Here is a 16,695-nt window from a genome sequence, read left to right as displayed (position 1 = left end):
ACAATACATAAACAAACACGATAAACACTTGAACTTGTTTTAGGTTAATGTAAACTACACAAATTGTAATTAGTGAATTTAATGTTATTGAGCTTGCATTGTGCTGAAGGCACAATGTGTATTGTGGTGGCAGCAATTTCCTTGAATGCTTAATTAAAGAACTATATAGATCTGCTTGTCAATATAGTTACTGAAAACACTAGTTGAGAATCACGTTGCTCGGACGGAACCGAATAATTTTTGACTATGGCATTGTACTGAAAAGCCACTATATCGAGCTGGATAGTAATTAAGGTGGCACAGTACCTGGCATCTTCCATCCGTTGCATGAAGCGGCGTCTGCTGGCAATTTCGGTGTTAATTTCGACTATTTTCTCTTGTAATATAACTACGCCGATACTCACGCACCATAACTTTTCACTGATGTTGCAGCACATAGAAATCACTGGATATGGGGTAATAATTAGCTATTTCCTCTAAATAATTGATTACACTCGGGGAATGCAATTTAAACCGCAAAATTATTATTGCCTCCAAACTTAACACACTGTAGAGAACTTGGTTTGACTATTACACAAACTGATTCACAGAATATAATTGTACTGGTAATGGTGTCGGTATAACAACCACTGTTCATAATAATATTCTTGTAAGATAACTTCTAGTCCGTTGCTACCAAAATTATCTCACCAATGGACCTAATCAGTTACTGAGATCACCATACGCCGTTGGATGAGGCTACTGGTCCCTTCACACCTCGCCGTTGGCACAAGCAACTTGTCGTCATTAACACAGCATTGCACCATGCAGTGCCATGTACCTCAGAGCGGGAAGCCGTACTATTTTTCCGCTCACAGCCCATCTCCGTCGAAATACCGCGTCTTACAAGCCTTAGTGTCCATTTAGCTTGTACCCATACGATAAACGAAGTCCATATCTGTTTTCAGCTCTGTTAGCAACGTTTCCAGCATACACAGGTAGTCACTTTGACGCCACTTAACACTTGTTCTGCCTCAGAGCTACGCCCACCTACTTCTATCGCCAATATTATGCGCCGTGCTGTACACTGTGCTCATTCTCAGGGATTCCCCCCACACCTAAACATTATTTTACATTATGCCAAGTTCTCTATTTACAGTTAAACATACCATATCATTACAATATTCAGTTACAGTCATTTTCATATATTAAAGTAATATTACATTTATATTTTTACTACACATAACAATATTACTTAGTTTAATTCTTTTATTATTTCGCTGTCAGAGAGTACCACAAGCCAGACACTGTCTCCCGCATAGCGTTCTTTAATTTAGCTGCCACCAGGTGGAAAAACTTTCGCTTTGTCTTCGATTCTGCCCCACAGAGGGCATAAGCATCCACTTTCTATACCGTTGCGCCTTGGCTATGCCTGGCATTCACTAGATTGTACGTTGTCACATTACACGAAAAAACCTAGGACGTCAAAGTTCAAAGATGATATTACTGAATATACTGTCACCAATGCCATAACAGAGATAATATCAGAATCTGCAGCAGTTATTTCCATTTGTTCTTCCAATTTACCATCCATTCTATACATATCTTAAGCGAATATCAAAAATATCTCTTTCCAAACCATATAGCAGATCACAGCAAGTGGAGGGCCTAGCACACCAACTGCTGTTGATGTGGTGCCTTCTGATGATGCTTTGTGAGTTTCGAAATAGGTATTTTCCGTTACACAAACATATAGAATCTCTTGTATGTGTGTTGTTCCAAGAACTTGTTTCAAAACTTGTGTTTTTTTTTTTTTTTAACACGGATTGTTCATTAGCCTTGTGCGCTGTATTATATGTATAATCAATAATTTATTTGTATGGGTTAATGCAATGCGTAAAAATGGGACAGACTATTGAATTATATTGTAGTGCGTCATTCCAACGAGATATTAAAGAAGAAAAACGGATGTAAGTGACGTTCTTAGAGACAGAGGGCCCCATTAGTGCTAACTAGATAGTTGGTAAAAACATTACTGAGCACAACATTCTGAATTTAGTTCACTGATATTGTTTTAATAATCACTGCAAGTGAGGGTTATTAGGCAACATAACAAATGAACATAGAATTTTGAATTTGTTACAAACTTTGAAGCTCATTTTCTCAGAGCTTGATTTTGTCACTTTTTCCCCCTTTGCTTTTAATCGCCTCAATTTTCTGTTCAGTCTATTTTTTCTTCAGCAATCTATGCTTCTGAAACCTTTTAGATTCGTTAACCTAATGTAAAATAGATAGATCTCTGTATTTTGAAACGATTTTGATTCAGTCGTAGATGTTCGAGTAATTTATAAGACTGTAAGTTTGAAGCACAGCATTATATGAAAGTGAAAAACGGACTTTGGGGAAACAGGGAAAGAAGAGCATAGAAACGTTTGGGATGTGGTGATACAGAAGAATGTTGAAAATTAGGTGGACAGATAAGATAAGCAATGAGAAGTTTATCTGCAGAGACAGCTTAGAAAGGAACACTGAAAAGCAAGCTCGCTTCCTTTGTTTAGTGACCATCGTGTATGTTCGATTCCTGGCGTTGCCAAGATTATTTCCTCAGTGGGAGAATGGGAACTGAGTCTCATCAGCCTCGTGATGCCAATGAAGGAGCAGCTGCTCCAAGGACTAGTGAACCAATAATGGCAAGGAGACGATGTGGTGACAGCACACCCGTCCATACTGCATCTACATGACTCCACCGGCAAAGGATGACACGAAGGACGGTCGAGCCCGATTGGTCCTTCAATGCAGAACACTGATGTTTTCTGATTTATCAGGTAGAAAGGACAGAATCATAGGGTGTTTGCAGTTATTGTTATGGTTGAACTGCTAAACGGGAATTTTAGCGTATGATCTTTCCCTCATAGTTGTGGACTATAAAGGCCAAATTCAAAAAGTTTGTTTACTTGCGTTCTGTCCCCCCGGGTTACTGTAATTTACATCACAAAACAGGGTAGTAACACAACACTGATTAGTAACATATGTAGTAGTACAGTCACACCATTAGTGCTCACTCTTAAAAAAATCATTCAGTCTAATATCCTAGACCATATTCACTTTGTATTAATGATATATGTTATATTTTAAGACGAATGTCCTTTGTGATTTTAGCTATTTCTCCAATGTGTTTGGTGATGTTACACGGAACATCTTTGGACTAATTTCCTATGTTATGTGTTGACCCTTTCTTACTATGAGGCAACCGACAACAGTATGAGAGGGACATCAGAGAAGAAATAATATATATTCAGAATAAACCACGCAAAATATTAATATCAAATTCTACGAGTATCATTCTGCGTTTTATATCTTTCGCGTTAATGCAAGGATTTTCTCCATATTGTTTATTTATTTATTTATTGTTCCATGGGACCGAATTAAGGAGAAGTCTCCATGGTCATGGAACATGTCAGTACATGAAATTATAACACGATAGTAGAAACAGATAAAATGAAATATAAGAAACATATTCAGGCGACAAGTCGTAAGTTTAAATAAAGAAAATCAACAATGTAACACTGGAATTTGCTTAATTTTTCAGCTCTTCCAGGAGCTCCTCGACAGAATAGAAGGAAAGAGCCATGAGGAAACTCTCAGTTTAGACTTAAAAGTGTTTGGGCTACTTCTAAGATTTTTTAGTTCTTGTGGTAGCTTATCGAAAATGGATGCAGCAGAATACTGCACTCCTTTCTGCACAAGAGTCAAGGTAGTGCATTCCACATGCAGATTTGATTTCTGCCTAGTATTCACTTAGTGCAAGCTGCTAACTCTTGGGAATAAGCTAATATTGCTAACAACGAACTACATCAAAGAAAATGTATACTGTGAGGGAAGTGTCAGAATTCCCAGACTATTGAATAGGTGTCGACTAGAGGTCCTCGAACTTACACCACATATAGCTCGAACAGCCCGTTTTTGAGCCAAAAATACCCTTTTTGAATCAGAAGAATTACCCCAAAAAATAATACCATACGACATAAGCGTATGAAAATATGATAAGTAGACTACTTTTCATGTTGAACTGTCACTTATTTCAGATAATTTTCTAATGGTAAATAAAGCAGCATTTAGTTTCTGAACAAGATCCTGAACATGGGATTTCCACAACAGCTTAATATCTATCCGAACGTCTAGGAACTTGAACTGTTCCATCTCGCTTATAATACGCCCATTCTGTCAAATCAAAATATCGGTTCTTTTTTAATTGTGAGTTAGAAACTGTAAAAACAGAGTCTTACTGTGGTTTAGCTTCAAATTATTTTCCACAAGCCATGAACTTATTTCATGAACTACATTATTTGATAGTGTTTCAATATTACACACAAGATCCTTCACTACCAAGCTGGTGTCATCAGCAAACAGAAATATTTTTGAATCACCTGTGATACTAGAAGGCATATCATTTATATAAATAAGAAAGAGCAGTGACCCAGCACTGACCCTTGGGGAACGCCCCACTTAACAGTGCCCCACTGGGACTGAACATCACTACCACTCTCAATATTGCGGAGAATTACCTTCTGCTTTCTGTTCTTAAAGTAAGAGGCGAACCTATTGTAAGCTACTCCCCTTACTCCATAATGGTCCAACTTCTGCCGTAATATTTTGTGGTCAACACAGTCAAAAGCCTTCGTTAAATCAAAGAAAACAGCTAGCGTTCGCAACCTTTTATTTAATCTGTCCAAAACCCCACAGAGAAAAGAGAATATAGCATTTTCAGTTGTTAAACCATTTCTAAAACCAAACTGTACATTTGACAGCAAATTATGTGATGGCATAGAAATAGGTCTAAAATTGTCAACATTATCCCTGTCTCCCTTTTTATAAAGTGGCTTCACTACCGAGTACTTTAATGGGTCAGGAAACCGACCACTCCTAAACGAAAAGTTACAGATATGGCTAAGTACTGGGCTAACATACTTGGAACAATACTTCAGTATTCTGCTAGATACCCTGTCATATCCATGAGAGTTCTTGGTCTTTAGTGATTTGATTATTAACTCAATCTCCCTCTTGTCAGTATCATGGAGGAGCATTTCAGGTAACAGTCTTGGACACTTTTTTCTAAGAGCGCTATATGATTCCCTGTTGGGACTAGGTTTCTATTTAGTTCACCTGCTATATTCAGAAAGTGATTATTAAATACTGTACATATATGCGCCTTATCAGTAACACTGACATTTCCACTACGCACTGATTCTATATCCTCGACCTGTCTCTGCAGACCAGCCACTTCCTTTACGACTGACCATATGGTTTTAATTTTATCCTGAGACTTAGCTATTCTATCTGCATACCACATACTTTTTGCCTCCCTAATAACATTTTTAAGCACCTTACAGTACTGTTTGTAATGGTCTGCTGCATTTAGATTTTGACTGTTTCTAACGTTTTGATACAATTGCCTCTTTGTTCTACAAGATATTCTTATCCCTCTAGTCAGCCACCCAGGCTGCCTGTTCGTGCTAGTACCCTGTTTTGAACGTACTAACGGAAAGCAGCTTTCAAAGAGCACGAGAAAAGTCTTGAGGAAAGCATTATATTTATCGTCTACTGTATCAGCACTATAAACATCCTGCCAGTCTTGTTCCTTGATAAGGTTTACAAAGGTATCTACAGCAACTGGATCAGCTTTCCTAAAAAGTTGATAACGATATTTAACATGTGTTGCAGCACAAAAATCTTTTAGAGTTAAAATTCGTGCATCATGATCTGAAACGCCATTCAACTTGTGGTGTGCGTACTGTAAGACCTTTGGTACACACACCATCAGATTATTTGACTTGTCGCTCTAACGAAGTAGACGAGTGTCAGCAATATGTCTCGTGGTCTCATCGTGGCGTGTTTATATTCTGCCATTAGGTCAGACGATAGAAATGCCACTTGCACGCTTAGAGTAGCAGATTGACGGTGACCAGCTTTAAACAGAACTTGATTAATTTTCACACACATTTATTAAAATAATAAAAAGCATAGACATTACGTAACTTGATTCTGGATGCTGTTTACAATTGACAATCTGAAGTTCCTTTGGTCTTGGTACGTTAATCTTATTCTCACATATCGCTCATACTTGACAAAGTGTTTATACATTTATCTTCGTGGTTATGTACAGGAATATGATAATCTTCTTAGGTGCAGACTGAAACTTGACTATTTACTGGTACAGACTAATGCAGACTGGTACGGACTGGTGCAGACAAATGCAGACTAATGCAGACTGACTAATCAGAGGTCTGTACACTCGTTGTAATACCTCGCGCATTCAGGTATCACTGCGCGAATATGATCTGCAAGGAGAAAAGGTTCTACGTTAGCAGCAATCTCATTGGTTGCATTACATATTAATACACGGATCGGCAGAAGCAGAATTTGGTCCGTCTCTCAGGCAGCGCCATCTCGTAGTGCGGAGACAGACGAGCGCTGTGCCTGCGCTGTTGTGCTTAGCGGGGCGCGCTCTAGTGGGAAAGTTGTGTACGCGCTGACTACGCGGAACTATGTACACACCACCCCTTTTTGCTGACGGAATGCCCTTCTAGTAATGAGGAATGAACAAAAATTTTGTCTATGGTTGTTCTACTGTGCCATTGCACACGCGTTGGAAAGAATACGGTTTTCATAAGATTATATGAATTAAGGAGGTCTACCAGCATCCTTTTCCTTGCACAGTCGCTTATACAATTAATATTGAAGTCACCACATGTAACTAACTTATTGTATTTCCAATAAACTGAACCAAGAAGTTCCTCTAGCTTTAGCAAAAATATTGTGAAATTGTAGTCTGGGAATCTATAAATAACAACAGTTAGAAGTTTAGCTCCACTAAATTTAACCACACCTGCACAACATTCAAACATATTTTCAGTGCAGTACTTTGAAACATCAATTGACTCAAATGGGATGCTGTTTTTCACATACATGGGTACTCCCACACACCGAAAAGAGCTCCTAGAAAAGCTGCCAGCCAACCTCTATCCTGGCAAAGGAACCCTCTGCATTTTCTCCTTATTTAAGAAGTGTTCAGATATAACAATAATTTCAGAGTCAACATCTATAAGCAGTTCACTAACTTTATCTCTAATACCTTGTATATTTTGATGAAATATACTAATTCCCTCATTACTCAGATACCTACACTTTGTCGAAAGTGGTTGCTTTGTTAGAGAGACTTCCCTTAAGCAGGAATACCTATCAGCTGACTTCAATCTAAAAAAAGGTGCTCCTCTAACACCCACTACTACAGGAATTTTCCCATGAGTGATCCCACCACCCCCACCTATGCTGTCACATATAAGCTTTGCCAACCTCCTCTTCCCATACCTGTTGAGGTGCAGGCCATGTCTAGTGAAACCCGTTCTGCTGACAGACTCCACCGACACCACTGAAATGTGACCCTTGCCTTCTGTCATCAGCGCACCCCGAAGTCTCATGTTATTACGCCTGACGGCTGTATTAAGAGGAGGCCGATCGTGACGCTGAAACAGTTCCACGAAATACAAATTCATGTTGCCAGTCTGTGGATATCTTTTCCAGGTCACCATCTATGTTATACTCCCCATCCCTTTCAATACTATTACCAGCCCCACCCACAATCACAACCTCATCCTCTTTAGTAAAATCTCTACATAACCCCCCTATGTTAACAGTCACCTGAGCCAATCCTGCATTAGGCTTCACAATGCTGGTGACCTGGCACTCACTCCCCAACATTTCCTGCAACTGCTGGCCTACACCTCTGCCATGAGAACTACCTAACAGCAGAACCTTCTTCTTTCTCTTCGACTTTACAACTGTCCTAGCCACCATAACTGCTGAGGTCTGCTGCATACTTCCTACATCTACAGCTACTAGAGATTCCTCTCCACTAGACTCTGACAGTTGGTCATATCTATTGCAAACACCAATAGTAAAACTATCTGAAAATCTCCTTCTCCTAGCAGATCTATTGCCAACAGCCAGCTCCCATTCTCCAACCCCCTTCTCCCTCCTCATCCTATCTAGCTCCTCCTGTGCGTTTTTCAACTGCACCTGAAGGGCACAGATTTTACGCTCCTGCTCCTCTATGAACTTACTCTTGCTAGATAACCTGCAATTCCAGACACTGCATCCCCCCCCCCCCCCCCCCCCAGTGAAAATACTTCGAACAAGTCTAACAAGTCTCACACCGCAATCCACTACCCACGAAACTACGGCAAAGCCCACACTTCTCACTCATGGTAAAATTTTACAGTTATTGAAACAAGAAAACTACTTTATCTCAGTTCCGCTACTACAATAAGAAGATGTTAAAAAACTGACTACAATAATCACAAACTTACTCTACAAGGGAAGTAACTACTGTTATTAACAGTATTAATCAACAACAAATGAGAATACAACAAAAGACTAAAACAGAAATAAAATGAAACGTCTAATGACACTGTAACGAAACTAACAACAGGTCCCAAAAAGTTCTTCTGAAATTATTTCACCAGAAAACACCAAGAACACCGGTTGAAGACTACTAAAGTTCCTAAATAAACCACTACACACAAACAATTAATTAGTACTTAGCTTTCGATGCGCCGCTATACCTGCAACTGGTCAGCGTGGAATGGAAACACAGGTAAGAGGTTAAGTTGCTCGATACGAAACACTCACAAATACCAGGTCACAACACAAGGAAGGCAGAGGTGACTGAAGAAACCACTAATAAGTCACTTATATAGTAAGTATTATCACAAAAACCGTTAAAATATGTATCTGAAACCTAAAAATATATAAAAACTTAGAGAGCGATCTCATACGCAGTCACGCGCTTATGACGTCACACCAAAGATCATGTCACGTCCTCTTCATTTGTAGAATAAGCACTGCAAATGAGGTGATATAAAATACAATCAAAAAGAGACCAGCCGGAGACTCTAAAATGAAAAGCACTGAACAGATCATAATGTCGTTGCCTGTGGAAAAATGTTTTGTCCCTATGAGAGCGGTGAAGTTCCAAGTTTGCAGCTAGAGGGACAAAGGTGCACACCTACATGACGACAAGCGAACATTCTCACTCGTCGACCCTCCACTGCACTCAATCGTGCTGAAAACAATGAAATGGAGGCTTCAAAGAAAGAGCAAATGGGTGTAGTGCGTTTCATGACACCGAAACGAGCGCGGGGAACGGAAATTCGTTAAGAATGGCACAAGATCCAGTTTCAACCCTCAACCCGACGTCTGCGGCAGTGGCTACTACTGTAACTGCCCGGTCTTATATGATGAGAGCATCCACCTGCTGGTCAGTGGTATCCTTAATGCGGTGTGGCTTTCCAGAACGTGCGTCGTTGGCCAACGACATCCGTTCTCGACATTTGTGTCACACGTTGACGCTTGCATTGGGCATGCAAGATGAATTTTCGTTGCCCGCATCCCTTATATCGTCAGGAGACGGGTTACAGACCTGCTCTTGAAACCTGCACACCTGTGTTTCTGTGTTTCTAGACGGTCGACGCGTGTACATGCTCGCTGTGTCGGTGGGATCAACTTTCTTCCGTAGGCAATGGAATTACGATGGCTTCAGCGGTTTTCATTTTACAGCCTTCGGCCTGTTTCTTTTGGGTTACATCTTACACTTAACTGTCCTGTAACATGTGCTCTGATCTGTTGATAAGAATGTACTAAAACAAATGCAGTCCCAGTGTAATTGCAAGAAAAACACGATAGTTTGATGGTCATCTAAGTCACAATATGCTGTTTAGGAAGTAAAAGGGCAAATGAGCACTTTTTACATGAAATTGGCATATCATCAAAGTTCTCAGGTTTCCACCATGCGGTGAAGTTAGGACCGTCCCGACGAAATATGATTATGGGACATTGCTATCTTACATCCTAACTATGCACGTTTCTTGTTTCAGATGCGTGGATGAGGCAGACAAGCCACTGGCGATCGCCTTCGCTGAAGTACTCATGTGTGGGCTCGCATTCATTCCGGGGCCCATCATCTACGGTCTCCTGCTCGGTCAGTATCTACGTCTTTACTCTGAAAACCACTGAGAAGGGCGTGACAGAGGGTACTTTCCATTTTACCAGTTATTAGGGTTTCTTCCCGTTCCACTCACGCATGGTGTCAGGGACGAGTTATTGCTTAAAAGTCTCTGCGCACGCTGGAATTAGTCTAATCTCGTCTTCGTGGTATCTACAGAAGTAACATGTTGACTGCTTGAAACTGAACGTACGTTTCAGTTAATGCTCATTACTCACGTGGGAGCTCAAATGAATATGCCAGCTATCACAAAATTCTAACTGGTCAACAACCAACATAGTCAACATCTTAGAATTATTTAAAATCCAAACTGGTCGATATACCGTCTCACGCGATGCGTTAATGATTATGTAGCATTAACCTCACAATAATGTTGACAGTCACTGACTAACTAACCGCCCTTTTCAACCAGTAAAATTTCATCACAAAAAATCAGTTTGTATTAATGGTAGAAGTGAATGCAATGTAGGCGACGCCAGAATACGATAACCAAGAGATCGACGCATGAAACATTAAATAATGTGAACAATAATAGTTTGCCAGATTCATTATTTCAACATTCAACGCACTTTATTTTCAAAAAGGTAAATAATAAAAAGGTAAGTAATACTGCTGTAGCACGATATTTGTACAACAACTTTGTATAACGTAACCAACAAGAAAGACTGAGTGTCTGAAATGGTGAAGTTGCTGCCGCGACGCCTTAGTTCGGCGGCAAGGCAACGGTTGCTCTGACCTAGGCACATGTACCAGTTATGGATAACTTTTAAACGTGCTTTAGTCACACATTGCTCGTCCTTCCATAAATCTCTTGAATGCTTTTCATTAAGTAACATCATACTGTCTCCCACAAAATTATACAACATCCCATCCGCATCCGCTAAGCCTGCTATATATATTGCCACCGCGCCGTCGGCATAGCCACTCGACTGCGTGCGTATTTTCACGCAGCTGTAGCGTCCAACCTCCTTCACACATAACTTCCGACTCTCTCCTATTCTCTTGTTGTCTACAGATCCAATCGCATAACTGAAGCGATAGTACATTGCTACGCAGTTTAATTAGAAGTCTCGTGTGAGGGATGGCGTCAACAGCCTTTTGGAAATCTAGAAATATGAAATCAATCTGAGATCCCCTGTCGATAACATTAGTTCCCTCATGAGAATAAAAAGTTCGTTGTGTTTCATAGAACTATATTTTGGAATCCATGCTCAATGGTCATAATGCATTTGATCCTCAGTATACGTGCGTATATTGTGGCTGATAATGCACTGAAGGTGTAAAACAAAGCTTCAAAGCTTCCACTATCGTACAGAACGAGCCGGATAACCCTGAAACTTCTTTATATTTTTTTTTACTTAAACTGAAATAACTGAGAATATGAAACATCTACGTTATTTAATTCTGAAACTACTGAGTGAAACTGAACGTACTGAGCCTACTTTCTCTTTACTTATTCTTCGCTTCCACATTCTGGTGAAACTTCTTAATTACATTTTTTACTTATACTGCTGAGCAAAATTGACTATACTGTCTCTGTGCTATTTTATCATTTCAACACTGACCCTCAATATCCTAGCGCAAAGCAATCTGACCGCTCAAAAATCATAACCTGACTTCAAATAATTAATACAAAAGAATGGCCCTGAATAAGAAGAAATCCAAACAATAAACCATACATATCGTAAGTCGTTTATTTGAAAGAACCAAAGCTTTAGAGTACAGTTATAGCCTCACAGAATAAAAATCGACAATCAGAACAGAAAAATGAAGAACCATTTGCATCACACGCAAGGAACTATTAATAGTATTAATAATAACAATGTGATGTCTACATCGTGAACACATCAATCCTCCTGACGTCTCTGAAGATCTCCATCACATGCGTTGTAACACGTTTGTACTTCTCTTTCACAGACATTAATTCTCTGCTTTCCCGCCATCGTTTCCCTTGATACAAGATACAGCGCGGAGGATGTTTAGTGCGAAATCTTCATTTCATTGCATACATAGTACGATGTACAAATGTTTGAGTTGGCTTCTACTGCTCCTTGATGTCAACCCAATATTTGAGCATTTCGATTTTCCCATTTCTTGAGTATAGCACTCCCCTTTTCTCCTTTGGTAGTATTTCGTCATTTCCATCACTTGAGGACTCCTCTGGCGACGATATCGAAAGCGTTGACTATCGGGCATGAATTTGATCACAAACGAACGATTGCATTCCATCTGGTGGGCGCTCGTCGGTATCTGATGTTTCTTCTTCGGTGACGTTCGACGCCTTCTACACTATTGGCCACTAAAATTGCTACACCAAGAAGAAATGCAGGTGATAAACGGGTATTCATTGGATAAATATATTATACTAGAACTGACATGTGATTAAATTTTCACGCGATTTGTGTCCATAGATCCTGAGAAATCACTACCCAGAACAACCACCTCTGGCCGTAATAACGGCCTTGATACGCCTGGTCATTGAGTCAAACAGAACTTGGATGGCGTGTACAGGTACAGTTGCCAATGCAGCTTCAACACGATACCACAGTTCATCAAGAGTAGCGACTGGCGTATTGTGACGAGACAATTCTCGCCCACCATTGACCAGACGTTTTCAATTGGTGAGAGATCTGGAGAACGTGCTGGCCAGGGCAGCAGTCGAACATTGTCTGTATCCAGAAAGGCCCATACAGGACATGCAACATGCGGTCGTGCATTATCCTGCTGAAATGTAGGGTTTTTCATGGATCGAATGAAGGGTAGAAACACGGGTCGTAACACATCTGAAATGTAACGTCCACTGTTCAAAGTGCTGTCAATGCGAACAAGAGGTGACCGAGACGTGTAACCATTGGCACCCCGTACCATGACGCCTGGTGATACGCCAGTATGATGAAGACGAACGCACACTTCCAATGTGCGTTCACCGCGATGTCGCCAAACACGGATGCGACCATCATGTTGCTGTAAACAGAACCTGGATTCATCAAAGAATGACGTTTTGCCATTCGTGCACCCAGGTTCGTTACAGCCATGCGGATAAGATGCCTGTCATCTCGACTGCTAGTGATACGAGGCCGTTGGAGTCCAGTACGGCGTTCCATAGTGCCCTCCTGAACCCACTGACTCCATATTCTGCTAACAGTCATTGGATCTCACCCAAAGCGAGCAGCAATGTCGCGATACGATAAACCGCAATCGCGATAGGCTACAATCCGACCTTTATCAAAGTCAGAAACGTGATGGCACACATTTCTCCTCCTTACACGAGGCATCTCAACAACGTTTCACCAGGCAACGCCGGCTAACTGCTGTTTGTGTATGAGAAACCAGTTGGAAGCTTTCCTCATTTGCGTATCACAGGATCTTCTTCCTGTCGGTTAAATTTCGCGTCTGTAGCATGTCACCTTCATGGTGTAGCAATTTTAACGGCCAGTAGCGTATTCATCAGCCACGTCCAGTAAGAATACTGCACACTTTCTTTCATCCTCAGGTATTTTCGTTGACGTAGGTACACACAACAGTCGCTTCGCAACAAGAATGTCAGTAACGTTACACGGATTCATACCGCAAAACAGAATTGTCAACTGCGGTGCCAACAGTAGCATGCGGACTGGACAGCAGTTTCAGACTAACTTACTCCCGTGTGAACAAACACGAGACTAGCCACAACACGCGTATCTGATATCCGAAGGTGCTGCCATCTAGCAGTCAATTATTATTATCATTATTTCTTTCCTTTCTCAGACGTTATGTCTGGTTAAAAATGGGAAGTGACGCGGACCTTGATCTAGCATGACTTCCTTTTAACTGTACAGTATATCTTACATTGCATTTAGGAACTTTCGGGTAATTGAGCATGTATCAATAATTACAGATTTCTGTAGTTGTATATATACGTTTGGATGTAGCTGTATTGCGTTGATGTACTGGTGGATATTGTGTGGTATGACTCCTGTAGTTGATAGTATAATTGGTATAATGTCAACTTTATCCTGATGCCACAAGTCCTTGACTTCCTCAGCCAGTTGGATGTATTTTTCAATTTTTTCTCCTGTTTTCTTCTGTATATTTGTTGTATTAGGTATGGATATTTCGATTAGTTGTGTTAATTTCTTCTTTTTATTGGTGAGTCTGATGTCAGGTTTGTTATGTGGTGTTCTTTTATCTGTTATAATGGCTCTGTTCCAGTATAATTTGTATTCATCATTCTCCAATACATTTTGTGGTGCATACTTTTATGTGGGAACGTGTTGTTTTATTAGTTTATGTTGTATGGCAAGTTGTTGATGTATTATTTTTGCTACATTGTCATGTCTTCTGGGGTATTCTGTATTTGCTAGTATTGTACATCTGCTTGTGATGTGATCTACTATTTCTATTTGTTGTTTGCAAAGTCTGCATTTACCTGTTGTGGTATTGGGATCTTTAATAATATGCTTGCTGTAATATTTGGTGTTTATTGTTTGATCCTGTATTGCAATCATGAATCCTTCCATCTCACTGTATATATTGCCTTTTCTTAGCCATGTGTTGGATGCGTCTTGATCGATGTGTGGCTGTGTTAGATAATATGGGTGCTTGCCATGTAGTGTTTTGTTTTTCCAATTTACTTTCTTTGTATCTGTTGATGTTATGTGATCTAAAGGGTTGTAGAAGTGGTTATGAAATTGCAATGGTGTAGCCAATGTATTTATATGAGTGATTGCTCTGTGAATTTTGCTAGTTTCTGCTCGTTCTATAAAGAATTTTCTTAAATTGTCTACGTGTCCATAATGTAAGATTTTTATGTCTATAAATCCCCTTCCTCCTTCCTTTCTGCTTAATGTGAATCTTTCTGTTGCTGAATGTATGTGATGTATTCTATATTTGTGGCATTGTGATCGTGTAAGTGTACTGAGTGCTTCTAGTTCTGTGTTACTCCATTTCACTACTCCAGATGAATAGGTCAATATTGGTATACCATAAGTATTTATAGCTTTTGTCTTGTTTCTTCCTGTCAATTCTGTTTTCAGTATTTTTGTTAGTCTTTGTCCATATTTTTCTTTTAGTTCTTCTTTAATATTTGTATTATCTATTCCTATTTTTTGTTTGTATCCTAGATATTTATAGGCATCTGTTTTTTCCATCGCTTCTATGCAGTCGCTGTGGTTATCCAACAAGTAATCTTCTTGTTTAGTGTGTTTTCCCTTGACTATGCTATTTTTCATACATTTGTCTGTTCCGAAAGCCATATTTATATCATTGCTGAATACTTCTGTTATCTTTAGTAATTGGTTGAGTTGTTGATTTGTTGCTGCCAGTAGTTTTAGATCATCCATGTATAGCAAATTTCTGATTTTGTGTTGGTACGTTCCAGTAATATTATATCCATAATTTGTATTATTTAGCATGTTGGATAGTGGGTTCAGAGCAAGGCAGAACCAGAAAGGACTTAATGAGTCTCCTTGGTATATTCCACACTTAATATGTATTGGCTGTGATGTGATATTATTTGAATTTGTTTGGATATTAAGTGTGGTTTTCCAATTTTTCATTACTATGTTTAGGAACTGTATCAATTTAGGATCTACTTTGTATATTTCCAATATCTGTAGTAACCATGAGTGGGGTACACTTTCAAAGCTTTTTGGTAATCAATGTATGCATAGTGTAACTACCTTTGTTTAGTTTTAGCTTGATATGTCACCTTGGCATCTATTATCAGTTGCTCTTTACATCCTTGTCCTCCTTTGCAGCAACCTTTTTGTTCTTCATTTATAACTTTGTTCTGTGTTGCATGTGTCATTAATTTCTGTGTAATGACTGAAGTAGATATTTTGATATTGTTGGTAGGCATGTTATGGGGCGATATTTTGCTGGGTTTGTTGTGTCTGCTTGATCTTTAGGTTTCAGATAAGTTATTCCTTGTGTAAGTGTACCAGGGACTGTGTATGGGTCTGCAATGTAACTGTTAAATAATTTAGTTAGATGTGAATGTGTTGAGGTGAACTTCCTTAGCCAGAAATTTGCCATTTTATCTTTTCCAGGGGCTTTCCAATTGTGCGTAGAATTAATTGCTCAGCTGACTTCATGTTGCAAAATTATCAATTCAGGCATTTGTGGTATCATCTTGCATGTGTCTGTTTCTGCTTGTATCCACCGTGCATGTCCGTTATGTTGTACCAGGTTTGACCATATGTTGCTCCAGAAGTGTTATGTTCGGTGGATTGTATATTTTAATGTGTGTGTTATCTATTGTCTGATAAAATTTCACTTGGTTTGTGTTGAATTTTTGAATTTGTTTCCTTCTATTTTCACTTTTTTTGTATTTTCTAAGTCATTTGGCCAATGCTTGTAATTTCTGCTTCTTTTCATCTAATTGCTCTAACGCTTCTTGTTGTGAGATTTTACCTAACCTTTTTAGTTTTTTGTCTGATATTTCATTCCTAAAATTTGTGTTAGCTGTCTGATGTCTTTTCTCAGTTTTTCTATTCTGATCTGTAGCATGTGTTGCCATGCTAGTGTTGTAGGTGTCTTCTGTGTGTTGGTTGTTTCTCATCTCTGCCTAGTGTGTATATTTAGTGTAGTGAGTGCTCCTATATAAATCAGTAGTTGTAACTCTTCCATAGTTGTATTTTCATTTATTTTGTTGTGTATGATTGTGTTGATAGTTG

At 39.4% G+C, this 16,695-nt stretch overlaps 1 protein-coding gene across 1 annotated transcript in view; it reads left to right on the top strand.

Annotated features, from left to right (window-relative positions):
- Positions 1-16,695, top strand: part of LOC124550210 (solute carrier organic anion transporter family member 74D-like) — a 262,534-nt gene that overhangs the window by 228,704 nt on the left and 17,135 nt on the right. Inside the window, exon 12 of the mRNA XM_047125295.1 lies at positions 9,912-10,015. Coding sequence (XP_046981251.1) covers positions 9,912-10,015 — 104 coding nt within the window. The remainder of the gene's footprint in view (positions 1-9,911; positions 10,016-16,695) is intronic.

This window comes from Schistocerca americana, chromosome 1 (genome assembly GCF_021461395.2).
Source record: "Schistocerca americana isolate TAMUIC-IGC-003095 chromosome 1, iqSchAmer2.1, whole genome shotgun sequence".
Lineage (NCBI taxonomy): Eukaryota > Metazoa > Arthropoda > Insecta > Orthoptera > Acrididae > Schistocerca > Schistocerca americana.
The sequence above is the reverse complement of the archived record's forward strand: the minus strand, read 5'-3'. Positions and strand labels throughout refer to the sequence as shown.